At 40.6% G+C, this 27789-nt stretch overlaps 1 protein-coding gene across 1 annotated transcript; it reads right to left on the reverse strand.

Moving 5' to 3' along the window:
• Nucleotides 1-27789, reverse strand: LOC116217905 (NLR family CARD domain-containing protein 3-like). Its single transcript, XM_042710712.1, has 8 exons — nt 27679-27789; nt 26732-26848; nt 19201-19285; nt 16274-16505; nt 14357-16175; nt 13612-13785; nt 121-281; nt 1-23 (listed from the first exon to the last, which is right to left on the reverse strand). Exons 1-8 carry the CDS (start codon nt 27711-27713, stop codon nt 1-3), a joined length of 2646 nt encoding a protein of 881 aa, XP_042566646.1. The 5' UTR covers nt 27714-27789.

Below are 27789 nucleotides of genomic sequence, written 5' to 3' on the forward strand. Positions count from 1 at the left end.
TTACTGGTGGATTAATAGTGGCCCTTTACATGTGAAGATTAGGATATATTCACTGTCACTGTCAAAGTCACTGATAGCAACTCAGTATTTGGTCTTGTGATACTCACCCTAGTGTCTCCAGTTTACAGTTGGGATCCTTCAGAAGAGAAGAAAGATGCTTCACTCCTGAGTCTCCTGCGTTACTCCCTTTCAGCCGAAGCTCTCTCATGTGTGAGGGGTTTGATCTCAGTGCTGATGCAAGAGAGCGGAAGCCCTCTTCTGTAATACTGCAGTTTGACAGGCTATAGAGAGAAAAGGATAATATAATTAGAAAAATTAAGGTTTGTGGGATCAGTATTGGTTGTGAATGAAGTGCAGCTGGGAGTGTGAATGAGACTGAGGCAGTAGCAAATGTGCAGTGGTGGAATGTAACGAAGTATTTTTACTTTGTGACTGTACTTAAGTACATTTTTAAGTATCTGTACTTTACTTAAGTAAAAATAATAGTGCATACTTTTTACTTTTACTCCATTACATTTTTTAGCTGTTATCTATACTTTTACTCCGCTAAATTTCTACAATATGTGTTGTTACTCGTTACATTTTATGAACACAGTTTCGCAAAAATGTTGCCTACACAAAACTATGGATTGCGTTGCTGTTTTGGAAGTGTAAACCAATCAGGTGGTTCTATCCAATTATATCGGAGTGCACGTTTGGCAGCAGCACTAGCGGTAGCTTTGCATGTTATACATGAACATTCAACAGACAGCCTGACTACTGCCTATTCAACATGGATCCAGAGTCGGCCTGAACTGAGCCCTCTGATATGAGCCACCCTTGGCCCTATTTAAAAGATATGTTCGAGTTCAAAGGCCCCAAGAGGCATTTATTACCAGTAGCTATTTCTTTATCAAAATGGCACAGCCTAGACATTGAGAGACAACCAATTGCGTGAGTACTTTTACTTTCAATACTTAAAGTAAATTTAAAAGTAAGTACTTTTTACTTTTAGTTAAGTAGGATTGTTGATGTAGTACTTTTACTTTTACTTTTATTTTCCTGGGTACTTGTACTTTTACTTAAGTACTAAACTTCAGTACTTCTTCCACCACTGCAAATGTGTGTGAGTTTAAAGTCGAAAAAAGGGGTTGTGGCCGGAGCAGGGTTCAGCGCAGACGTGACACAAGGTCCCATTGTTAAATAACTAATTTTAAGGATTTGGGTTTTAGTAACAACCCATGTTAGGAGAAAACATATCTGAGTCACCTAGTTATCCAGATTTTCCATGATACAGTTTGTGACATTATGGTTTTATGATACTCTAAACATTTAGTTTGCATCTGAGAATTGTTCCAAAATGCATTTGATATTAGTTTCGTAAACTGAGACAACTTCTGCAGTTCGTTCAGTGAGCTTTTATTATTGAAAGGAAGGATCTTGGTGGGTATCTTTCTTCATATTTTTCAACAAATTTTTGTTTGAGAATACTCTGTTGTTAATTTTCACCAACTAAAGCACAGAAATAGAGACTATGGCTTCTTCCTCAAAATACTTTAAGTCCACACGTAGGACGCCTGCTGCTATTAACTCCGGTGGTGCTAGCCCATAACGACCTGAGTAGAATGCTAGCCTGGAAACCCTTCATGCTGAAGTGTGTAAAATGAACGCCACACTGCATTCAGTCACTTCGGATTGTGTCAACGATCAAAGAAACCACTGTTGAAATGAAAAATGCTGTAAACGCTATGCAAGAACGGCTGACTGAGGCGGAATATCCAAGATTGAGGACATCACGCAGCAACTGGTGAGTGACCATGGGCTACACAGCAAGCGCATAGACACCCTGTGGAACCGTGTGGAGGATTTTGAAAATAAAAGCCGTCGCAACAATGTAAGACTGCTAGGTCTATCAGAGGGTACCGAGTGTGTTGTAATGGCACTAGTTGATGTGCGGCGCGCAGCGCGCATTGATACAGATATTGATACTGATATGTGTATGTGTGACCTACGTCAGTTGAGGAGTTAATCAGTTATGAACAAGCAGCAGGTTGATGCTCTCGCATGTATTGATGAGTTACTTTAATAAACTAGTCCTTGGAAATAACTGATTATTTACGTTTGGTAATTCTACATGGTCTCAGAAGTTAAACTGGAAGATGGCGAAGTTTCCACCTCCTGAAAACTTTGATTTCACTCGTCCTCAACTGTGGCCGGAATGGCACCAAAGATTTTAACGCTTCAGGAAAGCAACGAAATTACACAAGGAAACGGGAGAGGTACAGGTCTGTACACTGCCCTATTCTTTGGGGAAGGAATCGGAACAAGATTTTTAAGACATTTTAATTTGATGCGAGGGGTGACGAGAATAAGTTCGAGACTGTGTTGAGCAAATTGGACAATTATTTTGTGCCTAAAGTGAACGTCATCCACGAACCCACTTTCATCAACAAGTGCAAAAGCATGGCGAGAGCGCAGAGGAGTACATAAGAAGCCTGCACGAAATGGCGGACACATGCTCTTTTGCTGAGGCGAAAAATTTAAATATTCGCGACAGGTTAGTAGTCGGCACACTGGACAAAGAACTCTCTGAAAAGTTGAAATTGACACCCGACTTAACTCTAGACAAAGCGGTGGAGTTAGTAAGACAGTCGGAGGACATGTAAGCAAGCAGTAGCACACAGCTCAATGAAGTTGCTAAATGGGCGCAACGTTCAGCCAAGCCAGATCGCCGCTAAGTTCAGTGCAAGGGAAACAACGCAAAACCAGTGCAGGATAAGCAAGGAAAAGGATGCTACAGATGCGGGAAACTTCATGCAAAAGGTGACAGATGTCCAGCGAGGAACGCAGAATGCCACACTTGCAAAAAGATAGGACATTTCGCTGCAGTTTGCCGTTCGTTCATTGTCAACAAAGTCAGCGAGCATGCAGATGGTGACAGGCAGCGCCAGACACCATTCGTCGGCGAAATCACACAGGTGAAGGATTCCAGTGATGCATGGTCTGTAAAATTACCTATTCAGGGCTCTATGAACTTTAAGATTTATACTGGGGCGGATACGAGCGTCATATCTGAAAAGACTTTTAGCTTAACCCTCCTATTATGTTTGGGGTCAATTTGACCCCATTCAATGTTTAACGTCTCTAAATAAATGTTTGACATCATTTTTTTTGCTTCATATTTAATGACTTTTCCTAATTTAATGGGGACAACTGGGTAAAGACAAAATTAACATGATGATATGTTTTCAATGTCCTGTACACATACTTTACGCATAGGTGTTGTTTGGGGTCAATTTTAATTGTATAAAATATACAAGAAATATCAACTTTTTTCATCACATTGTTACTTTTCTTGATAAAAGAAATAGTTTTTTACTCCAAATGTTATAGATAGCAACAATATGTACTTAGAAATAATATGAAGCCATAAAAACACCAGAAGGATATCTCTTTCCAATTTGAGGTCAATCAGTGAGATTTTATGGGGATCTGCATATTTCTCCATAGTCGCGTAACATGTATTCTGGATGTATAAAGAGGGTGGGTGGGGGTATTGTTTTATTTTTAAGGGCTATTTAGGTAGTCAACAAACAAACCTAAAGTACCTGACACAAAAACTTGGGTAAAAAAAAAGAATTATAATAATTTTTTGGAGGTTTAAATTGCTGGGGTCAAATTGACCCCAAGCATAATAGATGTGGGTAAAATTTGAACATAATAGGAGGGTTAATGGAAAACAAGCCCAGACTCAAGAAAGTTAGCACTGCACTAGATAGCCCAGGGGGTAGGCTGAATTGTCTTTGCTATTTTATAAACACTCAGCGGAACCAGAAGCAGTTCAGGTTCAAGGTGCATGTGATTAGTGGGGATGGCAGCCACCTTTTAGGGAGAAATGTTGCTGTGGCTATGGGCCTAGTGAAACGCATTGCTTAATTGAAAGAGTATAAGACCCCATATCCTAATGATGTAGGAATTCTGAATACAAAGCCAGTAAAGATAATGCTAAAAGAAGATGCGATTCCATACAGTGTGTTAACGGCAAGAAGTGTGTCTGTGCCTATGCTCTCTAAAGTTAAGGCAGAGCTAGATCGTATGGTAGCCTGTGGCGTCATCACTGAAATTAAAGAGCCAACCGAGTGGTGCGCATCAATGGTAGCGGTGCCAAAGAAAAACCAAGAACAGATTCGGATATGCGTGGATTTAAAGAACTTAAACCGAGCAGTGAAGAGAGAGAAATATATGCTGCCCACAATTGATGACATTCTGCCCAAGGTGGCTCATGCTAAATTCTTCTCACTGCTGGATGCTGCAAGTGGTTTCTGAGTGAATTTACATTTACATTTACATTTAGTCATTTAGCAGACGCTTTTGTCCAAAGCGACGTACAAGGGAGAGAATAGTCAAGCTACGAGCAATAGAACCTGGTGTAACAATAAATAAATACTACTTTACATAAGAAATATAACAAAATGAAATAAAAAGAAGTGCAGAAATGTAACTGCTGTAATTGCAAGTTACGCACTAGTCGAAGTGCCAGTTAGGACGGGAAGTGCTCTCTGAAGAGTTGGGTTTTCAAAAGCTTCTTAAAGGTAGAGAGGGACACCCCTGCTCTGGTAGTGCTGGGTAGTTCATTCCACCAACGTGGAACTACAAATGAGAATAGTCTGGACTACCGTACTTGCACAGGCGGCAGTGCCAAACAACGCTCACTAGAAGAGCGCAGCATCCTGAGTGCACCAAGATGACCATGTTTATCACCCCGTTTGGAAGATTTTTCTTTAATAGACTTCCTTTCGGAATTACTAGCATTCCAGGAATGTTTCAGTGGGAAATGACTGACCTTTTGAAGGACTTAGAAGGCGTTGTAGCTTATGGAATTTGGCTGGATGAGACCAAGTCCAGGCCATCACCCAGCTGCAACCACCCAACAACGTCCACGAGCTCAGGAGAATCCTGGGCATGATTCATTAGCTTGGCAGGTATATCCCACACCTGTCAGAAGTAACCAAGCCACTAACAGACCTGCTCAAGACTGAGGTAATGTGGGGGTGGGGTGCTGCACAAGAGGAGGCCTTTAAGAGAGTGAAACAGCTAGTTACAGAGGTCCCTGTTCTAGCATTCTTTAAAAAAGACACTGTTGTCAGTGCAGATGTATCGGCTGGGTGGGGTCCTACTGCAGTCACATGATGAACAAGTAGCTTACTGCTCAAGGACAATGACAGATGCCGAAAAGCACTACGCGCAAATTGAAAAAGAATGTCTTGTTGCAGTTTGGGCATGTGAGAAATTTACAAGGTACTTCTTCGGCCTGAACACATTCACTTTGCAGAGTGACCACAAACCACTCGTTCCACTCATTAATTGTAAAGATCTAGACAGAGTGCCTATGAGATGTCAGAGACTGTTGATACGCATGATGCGGTATAACCCAACAGCTGAGTATGTTCCAGGGAAGCAGTTGCTCATAGCAGACACCCTTTCCAGAAGTGGTGGATTACTTTTCAAGGTACATTGAAATTGCTCATCTTAATAACATGTCTGCCGTTACAACCATTGCCAGCCTGAAGAATATGTTTGCCAGCTGGGGCTGCCCAAATGAACTCATTACTGACAATGGGCTCCAAATTCAAAGGGACTGTTTTTGTCGAGGTTGCCAACTGTTTTCAACCGATTTCAGGCACACAACCTCAAGCCCTCACTATGCACAGGCCAACGGGGAAGCAGAATGGGCAGTGCAGACAGCCAAGCTGATCCTTGGACAAGCCTGCCTTAGCTTTGTTATCCTACAGAGCCACGCCACTGCAGGCAACAGGGGCAAGCACCGCACAGCTGATGCTGGGCAGACAGATTCGCACTACACCTCCTACCTTGGAGGCGAACTTGCAGCCTGCATGGCCAGATCTCCAGAAAGTGCAGCAGACTGAAGGTCGCGCCAAGCTGCGCTACAGTCACACCTACAGGTACAAGAACTTCAGCCTCGGACTTTTGTTTCAGTACAGCTGGACAACGAAAGGGGATGGACAAAATCTGCTACAGTGGTGCAGAAGTGCCACACTCCACGGTCATACATCATACAGACCGAGCATGGACAGTTGCGGAGAAACAGGCACCACCTCAGACCCATCCTGGGAGCTCCACAGACTTCTCAACAAGAACAACACACACACAACACACACCCAAACAAGGAGAATGATACACAGACTGACAAAGGAGAATGATACCCAGACTGACACACCTACCCACGGAGATCAAGGTCCGGTCACTCCCAGTCTCACTGCACCCATGTTTCCACAGACTCAGAGAAGCAGTGGCAGAGCGGTGAAAACCGCCAGACAGATATGGGGAATATGTGTAGTATTCTACAATATCAGCATTAGTAGTGTTTTTTGCAAGTGTTATGAGATTGACTGCAAAATGTTTTATGGAGTAAAATGCCATATGTGATATTGAATATGCAGTATGTGATATTGAAATAGAAATGTGACTTCCATGTTTAAAGTAATATGTTACAGAAGAGTAAGAATACTGACCAGGTTGAATTTAAACTGCTATAGAATCATTAATGTTCTGCATGTCTTAAAAATTGAAATTGCACACCGCTCTCCTGGATCTCGCCCGACTTACGATCAACCGCCGAGACTGATCATGATAAGCTGCGAGGGAGAAGGGGGAGCGGTGTGGAGTGGTTGCAACATTTCCCTTTTCCCAGACATGACCAAGAAGCTAGCTGAGAGGAGAAAAAGCTTTTTCGATGGCAAGACAACTGCTCCACCACAAAAAGGTGAAATTAAGGCTTGTTTTTCCAGCGACACTAGGATTTACATGGAGGGGGAGGAGCAGAAAAGTTTCAAGATGCGTCGGAGGCTGTCAAGTTCATCAAGCAACACATGACTGAGATGGAGAACAAAGTTGAAGACAACTTGGACAGAGAATAAAAGGATGATGAAGGAGAGTATGAAAGAGGTATGGTGGGGCTGGACAGTGTTTGTGTGGCTATCTGAACTAGGGAATCGAACATTCCATTGACCAAATTGATTTATTTTTTCTTTCTTTCTTCCCTCTGACTGATTTAATGAGTCCAGTTGGAGGCTTTTTTGTGTTACTGTGCTCTATAATGAAGAGGATAGGTTTAGGTTGACCAGTTTGGTCATGTTTGTTCACTTGAAAATGTCAGACATTTCCATTATACTCAGTAATGGTACATATGCCTTTGAATACAACATTATGGGATGGCAGTTATATGCCTATACATTATTTTATATTTTCTTATTACATAAATGGCAAATAATTCCTACGTTAAGGTAGTGTCCTGGAATATTAATTATTGTGGGGATCCGGGCGAAACAGAAGAAGGTGCTTTTATATACATAAACAAGCTTACTTAGCATTCATTTAAAGCCCCAGTAAGGAGTTTTTCCCTTGGAGCTCCCCCTTAAGGTTTGGAGGTATTTAACGTTTACTTCAGTGTCGTAAATACCCAGTTACGATAGATGCAGCCTCGCATACACTTGTATTGATGACCAGACGAAGTCAGAAACCAACAAATTATGTCAACCGATAAGGTAAGAATATTCAAAGATTTTACATAAATATGACTGCATAGTTTTATTCATTGTGATATCGGAGATGAATGCTAACATAACCAAATGAATGACAACATTTAGTTTAGATGAAATACCGATCGCGTTTTCAGCCTATACATTGTGTGATCGAATACAATATTATTGACAACACCAAAACGCTACATATTCATCATTTACATTGGAACGTGTAATTCATTACAAGCTAGCGAAGTTAGGTTTCCAAGGTTGCAAACTTCTAAGGCTTACCTTGCGTGTGATTGACTAAGACTAACGTGTGAAATCCTTGGCGTGTGAGACACTGATTTGCATGCTAGTCTGAGACGGTCGATGACTTTTGGCATCTACTAAAATAGGGTGACCAGACGTGCTCTCTTACCCGGACAGGTCCTCTTTCGAGACCTAAAAAATGCGTCCAGCAGGGATTCCAAAAACGTCCAAGATTTTGCCTTGTCGGATATCTGTGTTTATCTGAGTCTTTCACAAACTAGTTATTACGCCCTTACAAGGTTTGGAAAGGGTATTTCCCTTACGCTCCACCTTCTTGCGCGAGCTCTGACTGTAGAGAGAACTGTCAATGGTCGATAGCCTTGTCAGTGCTGGCAGATGTACGATAATTATCCTCTAAATACGATCATTCTGAGCCTTTGGTAAATTTCGTCGCGGGGGAGGGCTATACACTACCCCTCCCCCGCAACGAAGTGTCCTCTTTTTCACAAACTAAAATCTGGTCACCCTAACTAAAACTACAAATCTCCGTGAGACAGGGATGACACTGATAAGGCTACAGCCTATTCTTTCATTAAATACATAGGCAGGGATGTACATCACAATACATCAATTTTCGTTGTTTTATCGACATAGGACAGATCACAATAGCTAACGTCAAAGACAGTAGAAACAGTTTATTATAACACTGTATTAGCTAAATTCGAAAGGATAATTCATGCATGGCTAATGGTGTATGAGGTTTGGATGTCAACAAGTTTTTTTCTATGGTTTTATTGCAGGAATCGACGTCATTGTCAACATCTGCCTCTTCTGAGGTAGAGACAGGTAGGGACCTTTACATTGGTGCACCTGCAGTAATTGCAGGGAGATGACAACAGACCAAGAAAGTCTCTGCTGCCGCCAGGCCCCTGAAAACTCCGTCAGCAGCATGGCACATATGCAGTTATATGTTCTTGACCTGGGCGTTTTACGGCTGGCATGGGCTGCATGGAATGATGTGTTTGCTGTTGATGACGAACAGGAACCAGGGGTGGAGCAGCGACAGTACAGACATGCGGCATACCGCCAATTTGTACTGTGGCAGCATGGCCGCTTGGGTGAAGGAAATAGGGTTATTATTCCGAGCTGCTGCGTTTGGAAGATAAGAACTGCATTTCCTGACCCCTTGGGTCAATATGTTGGCTTCAGGGTGCGCCGTTTGGTGTAAATATGTAAATAGTTTTGTTATTTATGTTCAATGTCAAAAAACATGTACAGTTTGATGTTCATTGTTTTTTATTTACATATAAATAAAAAAATATTTCTTTTTACGACTCTTGAATTATTTGCAAATTATTTACATACACAGCTATGAAAGAATGGAATAGTTTAGAATTCACTTTGGGCACCACCCTCTCCCCGTGAAACCTGAGCCGCGACAAGTTCAAATGTGGATGGAGGCTGCGTTGTGGCAAGCAAACCCAAGCGCCTGGGATCATCAGGCCTTAGACCCTGTATTCTGGGAAGGCCCATTCCACTTCCCAGCCTCTCAGCAAGGATGGCCTTCTGCAGGTCTGGAATGTAATGGTAGCCTTTGCTCTCCTTCAACACATATACACTCCAGCGCTCGGACTTCTTGTTGAAGTACTGTCTGTACCTAGTAAAGTAAAGTAATTGCACAATTCCCCAACTGTTTAGGTAAGAACTAATGAATTATTTTTGGTAGTACACTACTGTTATAGCAAAGCTTACATTCTGTGTCCATCCTTGCCACGTGCAGGAATGCGGTGGTTGTGATAGTTGTAATCGATTGCTGCAAGCAATGTCTGGGTTTTGTAAACAGGGGGGCTGTAGGCAAACCGCTTTCCTGCATACATGAGTATGTGGTTTTGGAAATTCTCCAAATCTGAAGTTGTCCTGAAAAACACATACATAACCCGAAAGGCCCAGTCAGTGACACACTTCTCACCACTAGATGCTACTCCAGGAAAAGTATCAGATGAGGCTTCATTTCAATTTCAATTATAATGTGCTTAGCAGTCAGGCCTAAGCAGCTGATTTTGCACACAAAACAAACATGGAAAATCACCCAGAGTTATACAATTATTGTATTGGTAATGGTTCTACAAGACAGACAAAAAAGTTCAGAAATATGATCATAAGTGCTTGTGTGTATGTGCAAATGTATGACAAATACTACCATTTGCATAACTATAGGGGCATACCTGAAACTTTTTGTTGTTCTGGAGTTTCTTGTATGTCCTCACCTGGAGGATTGGGTGTTGCCACATCAAGCACGGCTTTATCCATGCTTATCTCCAGGAGTTGGTTGATGTTGGCAGTCATAGCTGGGGCACTGCAAAGCAGCAAGATATTGATGAATAAGGCTCGTGAGATTGGACCTGCAACCCGTACCAACCCATTTGCAATTATTAATGAGTGATAAACATATATGCTATATGTACTTTGCTGAATAATGCTTGGTTCATGTCTTGCAATGATATAACCACTGTGTGCTCTCCTAATATGTGGTGTGAAACATGCTAAATAACTGTGTGTGGAAATTGCTTGAGTTATGCTTACACAAACCTATATCCATATATGTTTGCTGAAAAAGTGTGAAATATGAAATGTGCTTAACCAACAAGAATGTAAAGCAGAACAATGTGTACTTTGAGAGAGTTTGCAAACTTCACTGTGCTGTACATTGTGTAATAGAGGAGGTGACACATGGGTCAGGGATGAACATATGTTGCTAAGAAGTGTCATGAAAAAGGGGGTGTGTTAGAACATGTATGTATGTGCAGAGAGATTTAAAAGGCGTTTGCGTTTTGAGTCTTCAGTCTTCTGTCTTTGTCTTGAGAAGAATACTCTGTATTCTTTTCTTTATTTTTGCCTTAGCTTGTGTGCTTAGAGAACCTTTTTATTTCTTTGTAACTTTTTACCTCTTTGACAATAAAAACAAGAGGACAATTTTATTAACACCAAGAGCCGCGTCTGCGTCTTTCCTATGGACTGAGCTACCCCCGAAAAGCATGGCCTTCTTGCCTTAGTATCCCAGCCACGGCCCCAGACCGGGACACAAACAGGTCATCCGCAAGAAGCCGAGACCTCTTGAAGAAAGAACGGCCCTGGGACGGCTGGTGTGAATGGGTAAGACTGTCTGCTTTTCCATTTCAGGAAAAGGATACAATAAAGGTGACTGTGACTCCTTGTTGTATTTGGGGCTGAAACACACTCTATAGGGAGAAGAACAGTATGACATGATGATCCGAACTAGCCTATGTTGATGTTTTAGATAAGTGTGTCGAATAGCCATGGATAAGAAACTGTGAGAGCGCTCGAAAGCTCACGTGAATAACGCTCGGTTTTTATCTATAGGCGGGCACTAACGATCTTATTCTTCAATATGTACATAGAATCAATTTGAAGATCAAAAAGGAACAACTGCATCATGTTCTCCTAAAATGTTGTCTTCTCCTGAAAGACCAAAATATTTGTGATTGCACCCTTCAACATAGCAGTAGTTCAACCTGAAATGCAACTAGAAACTGAAACATACCGTAGATGAAGAAAAGGACTATAGTCTTCATCAGAGCTGTCCCGATCTTCTTCCAAGCCCTTCTGATTAGGATCCTCCCAGCAATCATCCATGTCAATACTGTAAATAAAAATGATTTACAAAACACACACACCCACAACACCATAAACTTGAAGCACAAAAGAACACGAACTAAGATGGTTTCATGTGCAAGACTTAAATGCTATTCCTCATATAATTCGCCTCCTCCTCATCCAGAGAGTCATGCTGCTCCTCTTCAGCAATGCTCAAGGAGTGCAAGCTGTGAATATAAAACGAATCTAAATAAATATATTCATCAACAAAACAATGCATTACGGTCGCAGTTGTAAGACGAACTCACCTAGATTCTAGCACACCAACCGCTTTGGTTTCTTTGCCCAACGGTTGAACACCTTGCATAGCGAATTCTTTGTCCCTGATTCAAAAGATAAATAAGTCTGTCACAACTTACAATGTCCTGCATGGCTGGTTTAGAAACGCAGTTCTAAGATACATACCCATCTCGGTCGGACTCTTCTGAAATACTAGATACAGGCGGCGGTGGTGGCTGTGCATGTCCCTTGCTGGGAGTAGACATTCCCTACCGCTTTTGATAGAAAGAACCAATTCAGTATGTTTGCCGCTACATCTTTATATATGTTTTCACAAATCACGGCATTCAAGTCAGGTAACACACAAGTAGCATACTAAGCTAACGAAACATGAACCACAGACCAACTGGCTGTAAGGGAATGCTAACAGACAAAGTCAACTATCGCTAAATTCCTTGGAAATATCTGGAATATCTTGAGACTAGTGGAGCTTGGGTAGCAAGTTAGCCAGATAGCGATCACAATAACATTACAAAGAAGTGTATACGACGTTATTACTAGCTACTCGATTATTACTAGCATCAATGTCCAAGCGTGTTATAACAAGATGTCTGATATCGCTAACGAGATGTCTTGATAGCGGCTAAGCTAGGGTGACCAGACGTCCTCTTTTACCCGGGCGGACAAGTCCTCTTTTACCCAGACAAAAAAGAGGACGTAAACCTAGCATCAATGTCCAAGCGTGTTATAATAGGTTGACCAGATTTGAGTTTGTGAAAAAGAGGACACTTCGTCGCAGGGGAGAAGGCAGGGTAGACTAGTGTATAGCATGCTGGACCCCGCACCCTCCCCCAGCGACGAAGTCCTCTTTTTTACAAACTCAAATCTGGTCACCCTAAAGCCTAGCAAAACCTATTGAAATGTGCTTTCCTCGAGTATGACAAACTAGCGAGTCAACAACTTTGATAACACAGTCAAACATCAAGCAAGAGACAGTACAAACTACTTACTAATCCAGCAGAAAGATGGTTAGCTGTGAATCGAACTTGTATCCAAATGTGTCTTTCAGCTCTCTCCAACGAGTAAAAGCTGTTCCGATTGTGACCCTAGTCCGATCTCTTGCTCTGTCGGCCTCTCTTTTTCTCTTCTTTGCTTCATCAGACATCGTCTTCTTCTGTTTCTTTGGTGCGTTCTCCATGATGAATACTGATGAGACTTCGCTGGCTTCTCGTTTATACTGTAGCTGCGAGCGTGGACTGGCACTATATGACATTGCGTAATCACTGCCAGAAAGCAGGTCGAAGTACATCCGCCCCCAGATCGGGCGGCCTCAGAATCCTACATAGCGGAGTTATTTCCCCACAGACCCCCGATGGCAATGGCGGAGGCGCAAATCGCCATATTAAAAGTCATTGTAGCGGCACAATTTTTTTCAAGCTGTTATTTTAAGGTACAATTGTTGCATACTGTTACTTTAAGAAAACATGAGGCCACATTTTTTTAAAGAGACTGGGTAGGGCAAGTTTTTTATAGCTCCTTTTCCAGCAAGAAAAATGAAGTTCTTATTCTGGTTCATAAGAGGCTGAACCTCTCAGTGGTAAAGGAATCTAAAGATGACAATGGAAGAATGATATGTCTTGAAACCATCATAAATGGAGCACACAACTAATATGTTATTTTGTATTCTGACCTTCCTTTTTCTGAACACTGTACCTTATGAGCTATGTACCATGTATGGTAATAAATAAAAACTTTAATTGCAAAAAAGAAAGGAAGGATCTTCAAGTCTATGTGTTTCTGAAAATTGAAAAAAAATTGAAAAAGTCTATAAGAAATACTGTCTGTGTGTCTGTAACAATGGGGATATTTGATCAAGAAATGAAACAGTTCAAATGATCCCACAGAACTCATTCCTAAGGAATACTGAAGAATCAAAATGTCTTACCTGAGTGTCTCCAGTGCACAGTTTGGGTTCTCCAGTCCGCTACAGAGTTCTTGGACCCCAATATCTACAATACTGTTGTCACTGAGATCCACATTTTTCAGTTTTGAAGATGGTTTGCTGAGGATACATGCCAGTGCTGTACAGCTCCTTTCAGTGAGCCCACAGCTATTGAGCCTTAAGGATAAAACAGCCACCAGTGACTATAAGCTCAATGAAAAGGACACTGCTGCCGTCTGTATATTTGTGTTGTGCTTCTAAACTAATAAAAAAATCAGACCAAATGTTTTTTGCGTATCAGAAGCTGGGTTTCCATCTAACTGATTTGCATCTTTTATGCGCATTCATGAAAATTCGGCTAAACAAAATGCAAATCAGTGCACTTTTATCATCTGTATAATGCAAATTCAAAATGGACACTCCTAATTAAGGAAGGAGTCGTGAACAGCCGTGGGATCACAACATAAGGTTGTCAGGGCAACTTTAACAGGAAAACGTAAATATATTGCAACAAATGCAAATTCATGTGAATGAACCCATTTAATTGAAACTTAGTTGAATTATACCAGAACGGCAAGTTAGTCCACCCCCATCTAGCAAATCAAATGTTTATTCGTAAAATTTGAAGTGTTTCCAGTCAGGGTTTATTATTTGAATGGTCAAAATGTGCATTAAAAACTTGGATGGAAATCCAGATAGTGTCATTAACCCCTCCCTTTCTGAGAATACACACTGCCACCATACTTACTGAGCCTTCTGAGATTCCTCCACTACTGGCTGAAGCCTGAGGAAAGCTTCATCAGATCTGATGTACTTCTTCAAGTCAAACACATCCAGCTTCTGTTCTGATGTCAGCAGCACAAACACTAGAGCTGACCACTGGGCAGGTGAGAGTTCAGCTTCAGAAAGTGTCCCAGCACTCAGGAAGCTCTGGACCTCTTCCACTAAGGAGTGATCATTGAGTTCATGCAGACAGTGGAAGAGGTTGATCACCCTTTCTGATGAAGGAACCTCCCTGATCTTTTTCTTAATGTAACTGATTGTTTCTTCATTGCCCATCTTATTTCGTTCTCTCTGTAGCAGGCCATGCAGGAGAGTCTGGTTAGACTCCAGAGAGAGGCCAAGAAGGAAACGGAGGAATAGGTCAAAGCGTCCATCTTCATGCTCCAAAGCTTTGTCCACGGCACTCTTGTGTAAGATGATCATGGATGTCTTTAATACAGGAGACCAGCGAATCCGTGTCTGTTTCCGATGCGGAATTAATGTTCTAGGAGTTTGGTGTCTGGATAGTATGTCTTTCCTTTTCATTATTATCATCAAAAGCACATACAAAGCTGCAAGATACTCCTGGACACTTAAATGCACGAAGCAGAACACCTTATCTTGATAAAACCCTGATTCTTCTCGAAAGATCTGGGAGCAGATGCCAGAGCATACTGCTGCCTCTCTGACGTTAATGCCACACTCTTTCAGGTCTTCTTCATAGAAAATCAGATTTCCCTTCTCTAACTGTTCATATGCCAACTTTCCAAGACCAAGGATAACTTTCTGGTTCCACTGTGGATCAAGGTCATGCACATTTTCAAACTTTAGGCTCCTCTGTTTGGTTTGGAATATAAGGAAATAAGTATACATCTCTGTCAAAGTCTTTGGAATCTGTCCACCTCCTGAAGAGCCAAGAATGACCCTAAGAACAATAGCAGCAATCCAGCAGAACACTGGTATGTGGCACATAATGTGGAGGCTCCTTGATAATTTGATGTGAGAGATGACTTTGCTGGCAAGATTCTGATCACTGATCCTCTTCCTGAAGTACTCTTCCTTCTGTGGGTCATTGAACCCTTGTACCTCTGTGACCCGGTCAACAGACTCAGGTGGGATTTGATTGGCTGCTGCTGGTCGAGAGGTAATCCAAATTAAAGCAGAGGGGAGCAGGTTACCCTTTATGACATTTGTCAGGAGTACGTCCAAGGAGGTGACCTGTGTGACATCAGTCAAACTTTCATTATTCTGAAAGTCTAGTTGGAGTCGACATTCATCCAGACCATCAAAGATGAACAACGCTTTGTACTTCTCTTGGCTGAGAGAAGTTAACTGCTTTATTTCTTTGAAAAAGTGGTGGAGGAGACCCATCAAAGAGAGCTGTTTTTCTCTCATGAGGTTGAGCTCCCTAAAAAACAGGGGAAATATGAAGTGGATATCCTGGTTTTCTTTTCCCTCTGCGCAGTCCAGAATGAACTTCTGAACTGAGACAGTTTTACCAATGCCAGCAACTCCTTTTGTGACAACACTTCTGATTGGTTTGTCTTGGCCAGGTAAGGGTTTAAAGATGTCACTGCATTTGATTGATGTCTCCTGTCCAGCTGGTCTCTTGGATCTTGACTCAATCTGTCTGACTTCATGCTCTTCATTTACTTTTCCACTTCCTCCCTCTGTGATGTAGACCTCTGTGTAGATCTTTTCTAGAAGAGCAGAGCTTCCTTGTTTGGGTATTCCTTCAGAAACACTCTGGTACTTGTTCTTGAGATTTCTTTTTAGCTCAGTCTGACAAACTATGTCCAACTCATCTATTTCAAATATACAAAATAAAACATAATAATGTTTTGCAAGCCACTGACACTGAGGACAAACAATAGCTGTTTCCCTAATTTTAGTTAATTAATGCAATTTTTTTTAAATGTAAATAAATAAGAATTCTTACTTTCTTGCAGTTTGTCAGCGAGATCTTTCAGCTCCATATTCCTAAGGAAGTGCAGTGCCATCTTCAGAGCCGCTTCTCTGGCTTCACTCTCATCCTCCTCTTTACCCTCAAAGTTTTCTTGGTAATCTGGACTCAGCATCCTCTTGAATCTCTTCAGTTCATTCTTCACAAAGATGATGATCTTCTCCTCTAACACCTAAAGCACAAATATCTGGTAACACTCTGCAGCACATTGCATTACAGAGCACTGATACACTACTTACATTTACTTTAACCCTAAACCTGGTATTTGTAAGTACAAAGGAATGTTCTATAACTTAATGATTCTCAGTATGACATATTCTATTACACTGCATTCATAAGTGTCATTACAATATTGAAAGGCCACTGTAAAAAAGTGAGACAGGAAACAATAACAGAATGCCAGGTAGCTAACCCTCCACACATATTATTATGGTGTACGTGTATATATGATTATCATCATGGCTGGTATTGGATTTGTTGTGGTGTACATCTGTTTAAGAACACTGTATAACATGCTGCTGAATGAACTATATATAGGGTAGATGTTAAAAAGGCCACCAGTTGCATCCAGCTGGGCACCCCACTGTGCAGGCCACTCACGGGACCTGGGGTCCATAGAGAGGTCATCCTATAATTTGATCCCAGAGTTCCGTTGGGCTCGTGCACAGTGGAATTTCACTGACCATTTGGCCACTTCAACAGTTTCAAGACAGTTTCAAGGCCCCCCGTCATCTCTCCACTATATAAGGCCGACCCTCCTCTGGCCATTTTGTGGGTCAAGAGAAGCTGGAGAGGAGCATCATCATCAAGGAGTGCTTTGGACAATATCACGATCAGAGACATTCGCGATCATTTGCCGTGCGTCGTTCAAGAATGTAAGTGTTGTTATATGTATCATTTTGCTCTTTAGTCCGTTCAGTTCATTGTAAATAGTATCTGTTATTTACATTTATCATCATCATCTGTAGCATTCACATTTTACCCCGTGGCCAGTTCAACCAGTTACTTTTGTTACGGAGATATGGAATGTTCGCTGTTACACGGCACGGTATTTAAAGGGACATATCCATATTTACAGCATAGCCGTAATATTCATCATGTATACTATATTCATCCTTGTTGTATATTGTATATTGTATATATTTGTCATTCATGTCATTCCATAGAAACCACGGTCTTCAATCATTCAAGGATTCATGTTGGGTATAAGTCCTTTACACGGATAGTTATATTCACGGATCATTCGATCATTGTCAGCCAATGAATATAAGTCTGTTACAAAGATAATTATATTCACGGGCATCATTCATTCCTCAACCACTTCGTGTGTGTGTGTGCAATAAATCAGTCATCATTGAACATTGGCATCCGTTCTTGTTCTAACCGGACAGACCTGTGGCGATTGTCACCTATTTCACAACCAGTAATACAGTCCTTTTGGGTTTCATTCAATTCAAATATCACCCTATTTTATAGTAGAGATGGAAACTACAGTTGGCAGCTGGACCCTGGGAGAGAGTAATGAGATTAAAAACTACTGCATGACCAGTGCAGAACATTTAGACAGACACTGGAGCCTTATGTAACCCATGACTACATGTTAACAATGGATCCTTATGTAACCCATGACTACATGTTAACAATGGATCCTTATGTAACCCATGACTACATGTTAACAGTGGATCCTTATGTAACCCATGACTACATGTTAACAGTGGAGCCATATGTAACCCATGACTACATGTTAACAATGGATCCTTATGTAACCCATGACTACATGTTAACAGTGGATCCTTATGTAACCCATGACTACATGTTAACAGTGGAGCCATATGTAACCCATGACTACATGTTAACAATGTTGCAGGACATTAAAAATTAACAAAGAAATGGAAAAAAGGACTGAGCCCTTCTTACATGGGACGGATGGTTGAGCCTATGACACCCAGTGAATTTTCCCATAGGATCAATTCATACAACATTATCTAAACGCTTGTCTGTCCAAAATATTAAATATTAACTCACGGTAGCTCATTTTATCCCTTAAATATATTTGTTGAACATGAACTGTATCCTCTTTTCCTGGTAAAGTACTGATCCTTCTCTAAAGGTCTGGGTGATAATGCCAATGTGTACTGCTTCTCTGACATCAATGCCAGTCAGGTCTTCTTCATGAAAGATCAGACTGCCCTTCTCTAACTGGTCATAGGCTAACCTCCCAATAGCAAGGAGACTGCATCTCTGCACTGCCCCCTGCAGGTTCAACACACCTGCCTCAGTCACCTTCCCAATCCCCTGATTGGCTGATTGCCTGCAGTGTCACTCCCTCCCCACTATAGTGTGTGTGTGTGTGCCTCTCTTTATCTCCTGGTTACCACCAGTTTGCTCTGTTCTGTGAAGGGTGTGGTGCACACCTTGGGAAGATGTAACCTTTGGAAGATATATTCAGTAACTACATTTCCTGCATGTAATAACTTTAGTTCATCAGAACAACCCATAACAATTTATGTGAAGGGGTGGACATGAACATGAAGGAGTTTATATGAATGTTTATGACTGTTGTCATTAAGTGCCATTCAGTCAATTATGTAATTTATAAGGGAAAGTTGACATAGTTTGGGATGTCATTGTCATGACAACTTGTATTAACCAAGACAACATAACCTGTCAAACACGCCATAACAGGCCTAATGATTAGCCATATTATATTTATGATCAATCTTAGGTTATTTGAATTTTTTCTTTTTTTTTTTTCTTTCAAAAACAAGTACATTAGTGAGTAATTCAATACTTTTGTGTGGTGGTGTATATTACTAATTATGAACATATACTCCATAGCAGCACTGCATTAAATGTCTGCATCAAACCTGGAATATGTGCTTCAGATCCCCATGTTGACTCTGGGTGAACTGGTCACTGACAGCATCTGGGTTACATTCCTCCATTTGGCTTCTGGGGATGGAAAATCAAACTGAGGAAATATGGAGCTAACCTTTAAACATCAACAAAAGCACAGTTGACCCTGATTGAAACTACCCAGCTTGCTAACTGATGTACTTTGGCGATATATTTGGCAACACTGTGCTGTAAAAGCTGGTTTTACATTTACATTTCTACAGGGTTTCGAGCCTATATCAGAAGCCTAGAGAATAAACTGAGTGGATTATGAAAACAAAAGAAGCTTATTCTAAAACCAACTCAAAAACTGTTAAGAACCTGCATCATGTGCCTTTCAGTAACATATCATGTTAAATGTATCCAGATTATTTTTCCTTGCCTCTAGGTTTTTGGGTCTGCACTTGACTGTCTATTCTATGCTGTAATTATTTCTGAAATAATTTTGTAAATTGATAATTTGGAGTTTTTAGTCTGATTTCATTACAAATTACAAATACTTTACCGATGTCTAAATGCATCTCAAGAGGGCTCTGTCGACGGACATGATATTCGCACAAAATAGCACCCATGATTTACTCCTGAGGCATTTACACCCAAAATCTGACTGACTATTCTTTAAAAGTGGAAGCTGGAAGGGGATGGATGGTATTTAAATTACATACAACTAGAAAAGTATTTTTAGAAAGATTATTTGTTTATAAAGTAAATACAATTACAAAGTATTGTTAGATTTAGGTGGATTTCATATCAGACCATAACTTTACCTAAAAGACCAAACAACCATGACGAGATGGCTGAAGCCAAAGGCATTAGCATCAATGGTTATACCTGGCTATAGCCGGTCATACCTGGCATACCGGTCAAGCTAGACCTCCCCTTTGACCTCCAGACACACCCATGTCATTATGTCTAGCTAATTCCACACTATAAATGTCTGTAATTTTCTGTAATGTATGGAAGAAGAAGACCTCCTTGTTACCAGAAGACCGTTTCCTGGCAGCAGACGTGCCTCGCGCATTTGCTGTGTCGAGCTGACCGCGGCCAGTGGCTGAATAAACACATTCTTTTGCTAAGCTGCTTCCGCAAGTCTCTTACTCTGAACAAGCTAACTTGAACCAAGTATGGGCCTTCGACTATTTTGCTGAAGAAAACAGCAGATATCTTTCAGTATTTATAGAAAGTGGTTATAATCAAATATCTGGTTGTAAAATCTAAATTCACTATTTGTTGACTTCCTAACATACCCTTCCTAGCATACCCTTGACATGAGTCTGTTTCATGGACTTGCCTTGATGCTTTTGTACCATCTTCATTCTGGAAGTTGATGCGGCGTTCATGTGACTGGTCACTCTTCATGGACACACAAGTGAGCACAGGTGATGGAGATCTCTCCTGACGGACGCATCTATCACACAAAATAGCACCCATGATTTAAAGGCTATACCATAAAACAAACACATGTGATGTGGTCAGATAACTAAGGCCATTTGAGCGCCTAACTAAGAGTGGACAATGCAAGGCTACCTTTCCATTCGGGATGTCAGTGGGCCGCACACGGCCAAACTTAACAAGATACTATTGAAGTGGCACAATTAAGGCCAAAATTGTAAGATAGGCCTATCCTACTCTATGGCCCCATCTTCAAATCATTTTTAAATGTCAGACTCAAAGTTCAATGAAGTGAGGCTCTTTCTCGTAAGTTGGAGGCGGCAGGCTACTGATTCAATGCGCAGGCACACACAAGAGAAAGTGGAGGCGCCTGGAGAGGAGAATTGCGCGTCTCAAACGCAATTACAATCACGCACGCTGCCGGAATACTGGGCAGCAGTTCAGTTCTTGGTCCACAACTTTGTTTGACTTTTTTGACGTAGGCCTATTATTATTATTATTATTATTGATAGACGTCTTCTGGGTCAACTTTTCTCAGACACGCTGTAAAGTAGCCTTATTTTTGGAGCTTGCAATAAAAGCAGTAACCCTGTTTTCAGAATAACTACCTAAAACGGGAATAGATCAAGAAATAAAGTGAAGAAACAAAGCATCAACACGATTAAAATTCATTTACCCGGTTTCTGCTCTGAGATTGCAACAAGTACCTAAGCAAGTAGGCTAGGCTACTGTATTTTGTCATCCAACTGGTAATACTACAATGCCAGTAGAAAATACTTATTTCAATTGTCATTCGCCAGACCAGGTGGTTGTATTTGTGTTAACCAGGAAATTGTGTCAAATGATAAAGAACAGCGTTGGGTAAGCTTAAGGCTGCTAGCGAACAGCATGTAGCTCGCTAGCTGGTAGCTAGATTTTAAATGGCAATCATCTTTGCTCTGATAATGAAGATGTTTATTAGTTTTCACATTCCAGACGACATCGTTATGAACCCATCCCCTTCTGAAAATTAAATTACTATCTGTGCTTAGTAGGCTTTCAGTTTTTGAGGCGTGTAGGGGGACGGATTTTCTATTAGATAGATGTAAATATCTCCAAACTGGAGCTCAGGCAGGGACTATAAAAATATCAGCCGGTGCAGTAAAGGGATCACAGGTTCCCAAAATGTAATTTTTTTCTAGATATCTCTGTCTGGCTATTGTGGTAAGATCTGTGTTTGATGGCGATCGTAATTGAGTAGGCTGCACTGCTCGAAGATGTCCACTGTTGGTCGACATCTTTGCTGTTCAGCTGTTCTTTTTGCCCGCAAGATATCCATTGTAGTCATGTGACTGAAAGCTATGAATTACCGTAAATATTGTAATGTTCTGTCGTCAAGTCTGACATGTAGACTGAACATTTACATTTACATTTACATTTAACATTTACATTTACAGTTTTTCACAGTTGTTAACACTCAAAAAGCGAAAATTCGGCACAATTTGCACAACCTTCTCTTCATGTACCAATCGTTCGACCCAATTTGCCACTACTTCACACTGCCTTATCTGCATTAGACTCTGATTTTCTTTGTTAACACTCTAATGTCAATTACACATCACCTTGTTGTCAAAACACTACACACAATGTTCAGTTGTTGCACACACTTCTCAAGTAAAATCTCAAAGCATCAACCTACAACACACAAATAGTCAAATCTCTAAGTATTCAGGTCGGTTGAGCAATTTGCAATGAGGACTGCAGCATAAAAGTGCCTTGAGCCTCTGTTTTGTTTGGTAAACAATGGAGAACTTTGAAGAGATCAACAACCAGAGAAGGAGAGGGGTAAGAGTGAGAAGAGGAGGAACAGGGGGACAAAAAGGATCTTGCATGAGCATGAGGGAGGCTGGCCAGAGTGTCCAACCAAATCTCAGCCGCTTCACAGTTGCTGCCATCATTAGAAACTTCAGGATGGAGAACAGGTACCTAATCTATTTGCCTTTTGTACTGTAATACTGCATATCAATAGAATACATTGTGCTCACAGTATTTGTATTTTGCAGGACTGAAAGTGAACCACACCGTGGAGGAAGAACACACACTTTCACCGCCGAACAGGACACTGAAATTGTAAATATGGTTTGTGAGAACAACGGTATCACACGGTTTACAGTACTGTACTGTTTTCTGTGTGTACCGAAATAAAACTTTTTTTGCTGCATATTTGTGTGCTGTTTTATGTTTGACTATGAAAAAAGTAGGCCTACACTGAGACATTTTACTAAAGGAGAAATGGCTCATTCTCCGAGAGTCATTGTCATTCATGGTGTTCCATTTCGATGATTGTGTTTTCAATTTTGCTCTGCAGTGTGCTCTAAATGCTTGGTAGTGTGCAGCAAATGCTTAGTTGTGTGTACTCAATGAATGTATGTGTGTGTCTTTTGAAAAAATGGCTGTGTGTACCAAATGAAAACATGAGTTCCATTTTGTGAACAGTTAAGAGATTTGATGGCAAAGAGTCATCTTGCAAAGGTAGTGTCAGGTTTAGCATTTTGTGTGTGAGGTTTTCAGTTTTCTGTGTGCAGTTTTGAGAAAGCCGTTATTGTTTTGAAAAACGTGTGTTAACAATTGTGAAAAACTGTAACATTTAGCATTTGATATTTGTATTTACATTTAACATTTACATTTAACATTTGATATTTGTATTTACATTTAACATTTACATTTAACACTTATATTTGACATTTATATACAACATCGAACATTTACGTTTATATTTAACATTTACATTTACATTTAACATTTAACATTTAACATTAACATTTAGATGAAACAACTTTGTGTTACTGCCAAAAATTTTCCTGGAAAAAGTTATCGCATGAATTTACATGAATTTCTCTCTAAATGCTTGAAAAAGTGACATTTGAATATTGTCATGCTTTTTTTCCATATGATAATGCTAAATGTATCAAAACTGAGCAGGATTTTCGAACGTGCAACATTTTACAAACGGCGCCCCATATTCTATCGCACAAAATAGCACCCATGATTTACTACAGAGGCATTTACACCCAAATCTGACTGACCATTCTTAAAAAGGGGAAGCTGGAAGGGGAATGATGGTATTTAAATGAAATATGACAAAGCATTTACAGAAGGGTTGTTTGTTTCTTGACCAAATATCTGGTTGTAACACTCTAAATTCACTATTTGTGGACTTCCTGCTGTGTGCGTGGCAAAGTTATTATAGTTTTGCATTTTTCACTAGTTTTTATTTTTATTTCTTTTTGACTTTTTGTTTTCAATTTCAGTTTAGTTTTAATTAGTTTTTGAAGCGGGTTTGCTAGTTTAGTTTAGTTTCTATTTTTTGAAAATGCTTAGTTTGAGTTTAGTTTTTATTAGTTTCAGTATTAGTTTTAGTCTTTACCACGGAATGCAACAGATCAAGGGGGGGCCAGTCAGGGAAGCTTAATTTTTTTGCTTGCAAAACAAAATGCTCAAAATGAATAGAAGATACAAGCTATAATAAATAATATGTAATAAAAGCTCACCAAACATACCATTTAAAAAAAAATATTCACTTAGAACAGATGAACAGCCATCCACAAAAGACAACTATGAAAGATCTGTGTCAGACGTGTGTCAGTCAGAATTTGTTATTTATGGGCTTTTTAGCCTTTATTTGGATAGGACAGTGAAGTATTTTAGACAGGAAGTGAGGAGGAGTGAAGAGGTGGGGAGAGGATCGGGAAAAGCCAGCAGGCCGGAATCGAACCTGTGTCCCCGCAGGCATTGTAGCCCGTAAATGGGCGGCTTATTGGCACAATGCCCCCATCATTTCTTATTTTGATTTGGATATTTAAATTAAGCCATTGAACTGAACTGGCCAGAGTTTTAATGATGCTGCTTTGCACAGAAATATGAATATGAATTCTGGAATGCAAGAGCGTGTGAAATGTAGTTTTCTCCTCTCACTACTGTACACACATGTCCTACAGGAGAGCGTGTGAAATGTAGTTTTCTCCTCTCACTACTGTACACACATGTCCTACAGGAGAGTGTAGGTACACCTGGAATTCGTCCATTGTGTTTGACTTAACAGTATGGTTTCACCCGGAACCTACGTAAGACTTTACCTATCATAAAAGTGTAACCTGATGCAATTTTAACCATGCCCACCTGAGCGTGGACAATAGCCACGTCTCCCCAGATGTGACTCTCTCTCTCTCTGCCGGCATTCAGCCAGGCACACGCAACTTTTGACCTCTCCTCACTCAACCGGTGAAGAACAACTCTCTTTGTTCTCTCGCAACAAAGAGACCACTCTCACTTCTTACGGCCGACACACGCCTAAGATCTCTCAGTCAACGAACTGCTAAGTGAGACGAAGTAAGTTTAGCGAAAGCAGCTAACAATAGACCTGCTAGCTAAATTACAAAGGGAACCGCAACAGATTCGCCGAAACTGCAACGGAACGAGCGGTCAAATCCTCCAACCTAAACTGCAGTGAAACAGAGACATCACAGCAAGGACAACTTTCTCCAGCTACGGACAGCATCATCTCTTCTCTGCCTCATCTACGTCGGATCTGCACGCCTTTTCCCAAAGGACTGGTAAACTTCGACTGGGCATTTAGCTATCTTAGCTATTCACAACCTGGCTAAGCATAAGACTGTTTACATGCCATTGTTCATGTGTTTCATATGTTTTGTTTACTGAACGTAACTGTTTATATATTTTCATTGTTAGTTGGTAGTTGGCTTCGCCACACCATCTAAGGGTTACGGTTAGGATTGCTTCTCATACACATCGGGTCCTGCATGCATCACTAACCATTTCCCTCTTCTATTATGGCATCTTAATCGCGCACGATTACATATACATTGGCCTTCACATAGCCACACACGTGAAGAGAATACTCGAACTTCGCGCTGCATATAGGCTCGTCCTTGTTCACATCACATGTATGTTCGCGTACGTGCACACACATGCACGCGGAACTACGGTGATCAAACAAAGGAACACACACACATTCTTTCTAGCGTGCTCCTAACAGCGCAACCCCGAGCCCACAGGCTCACACACACACACACACTCCCTCTCTATTACACATACACATATTCCTTCAATTCATTGGTTAGTTACATTTAGGTAGATTACATATTGTGTGTTATTTCTTATCATTGTGTAAATAAATACTTTGATTATATACGCTGGTTTATTTAATGTTGCACAAGAATGGACGTTGCCAACCTCTTCTATTCAGAACTCCAATGACCTTCAACCATACTATTAATAAGGTAACTTTGGTTGTAGTTATTAATGTAATTATTAATCAGAGTTACAAATTGATAGTATAATATATTTTATGAGACTGATATATTTAATGAGACTGATTTGTGTATTATCATTATTTTGACCACGTGGAGGACACTACACTTTGTGTGGCGCCCCCTAGGTGTTCAACTTAATTGATCTGCCTTTGTGTTGAATGGTTGATGCCTGTCCAATCGGGTGAGATTACCAACATATTGTTGCTGTTGCAAGGACAGCACCAGTGTGTCTTGGTGGCCCTCGCAAAGACGATATCACAATTTACCACAATTGCACCCACATTCACCCGGCGCCTGCTCACAGGGTAAGTAACCTACATAGTCTGGCACTCCCATGTGAGGCTGGTACCAATTTCACCTACAAGAGCGTGGGAAATGTAGTTTTCTCCTCTCACTACTGTACACATGTCCTACAGGAGAGCGTGGGAAATGTAGTTTTCTCCTCTCACTACTGTACACATGTCCTACAGGAGAGGGTGTGCCTCCAAAATGAGTTCCTGTTCTGCTGGTAGAATGAGGTGCCAACAACGGCTGTAAGGAATTTCATTGTTTGTAACAAGTAAAACAGAAGCTGTATAACTTACCTGTAGTCTAAGCAGTTGACAGTAGACTAAATGAATGACTTAACTTAGAGCTGTAAATATTTATTTAAATTAAATACAATTACAAAGTATTTATATACAAACTCTTTGTTTTTTGACCAAATATCTGGTTGTGACACTCTAAATAAACTATTTGTTGACTTCCTAACTAACCCTTCCTAGCATACCCTTGACATGAGTCTGTTTCATGGACTTGCCTTGATGCATTTGTACCATCTTCCTTCTGGAAGTTGATGCGGCGTTCATGTGACTGGTCACTCTTCATGGACACACAAGTGGGCACAGGTGATGGAGGTCTCTCCTGACGGACGTGTCTATCACACAAAATAGCACCCATGATTTACTACAGAGGCATTTATCCATAATTTGACTATTATAAAAAATGGGAAGCTGGAAGGTGAATGTTGGTATTTAAATGAAATACAATTACAAAATATTCATGGGAAGCATCGTTTCTTATTTTGATTTGGATTATTCAAATTCAGCCATTGAACTAAACTGGCCAGAGATTTAATGAGGCTGCTGTGCTCACAATTCCATATGAAATGCAAGTAAACTAAAATATCCCACAGCCTGTAAAACTTACCTGTAGGCTAGTCTGGGCAGTTTTGAATAAATATTATATCATATTAGACTGAATGAATGACCTTACTTAGAGCTCTGTAAATAATTTGTATTTATTACAAATGACTTCAGATCACTGTTGAATAAAGCACTCATGTAAGTGTACTTGAAAAACACAATATAACATGAAACCCTTGTGGAGGAATGAATTATTGCAGTTATTGTGGAGATTATTGTGGTAAACCTGATTGTGTTCAGTGGCCGAGTAGGCCTGGACTGTGACTCATTCAGATTTAGAATAATTATCCATGTTTGTGTTCATTTGTTGAAACTCATTTCACAGTGTAGGCCTACAGCCTTGTGTTCCACCAATGGTGCTGGACAGTGACTGACTTGCTGTTATGAAAAGGGAAATGAACACAGAGAAATGAAGAACACAAGCAGTGTTTAAGAGTAATATATATATATAAGCTATTAGGAGGAGTAGGCCTATACGTCCACTAAAAAGCCCAAGAGCCACAGAAACACACGGACATATCAGCTTCATGTAACGTCACTCATAATTCAGATGATGCATTACCTCTGTCCCTCTGGAGCGGCTCCTGGTGTTTCCATTGCTCAGCTTCTCTTCATGGACACACTACTGGCTTCACTAGAAACAAGGAATCAAAACAATAATGTATCTGAAAAC

This window comes from Clupea harengus, chromosome 19 (genome assembly GCF_900700415.2).
Source record: "Clupea harengus chromosome 19, Ch_v2.0.2, whole genome shotgun sequence".
NCBI classification, from domain to species: Eukaryota; Metazoa; Chordata; class Actinopteri; order Clupeiformes; family Clupeidae; genus Clupea; species Clupea harengus.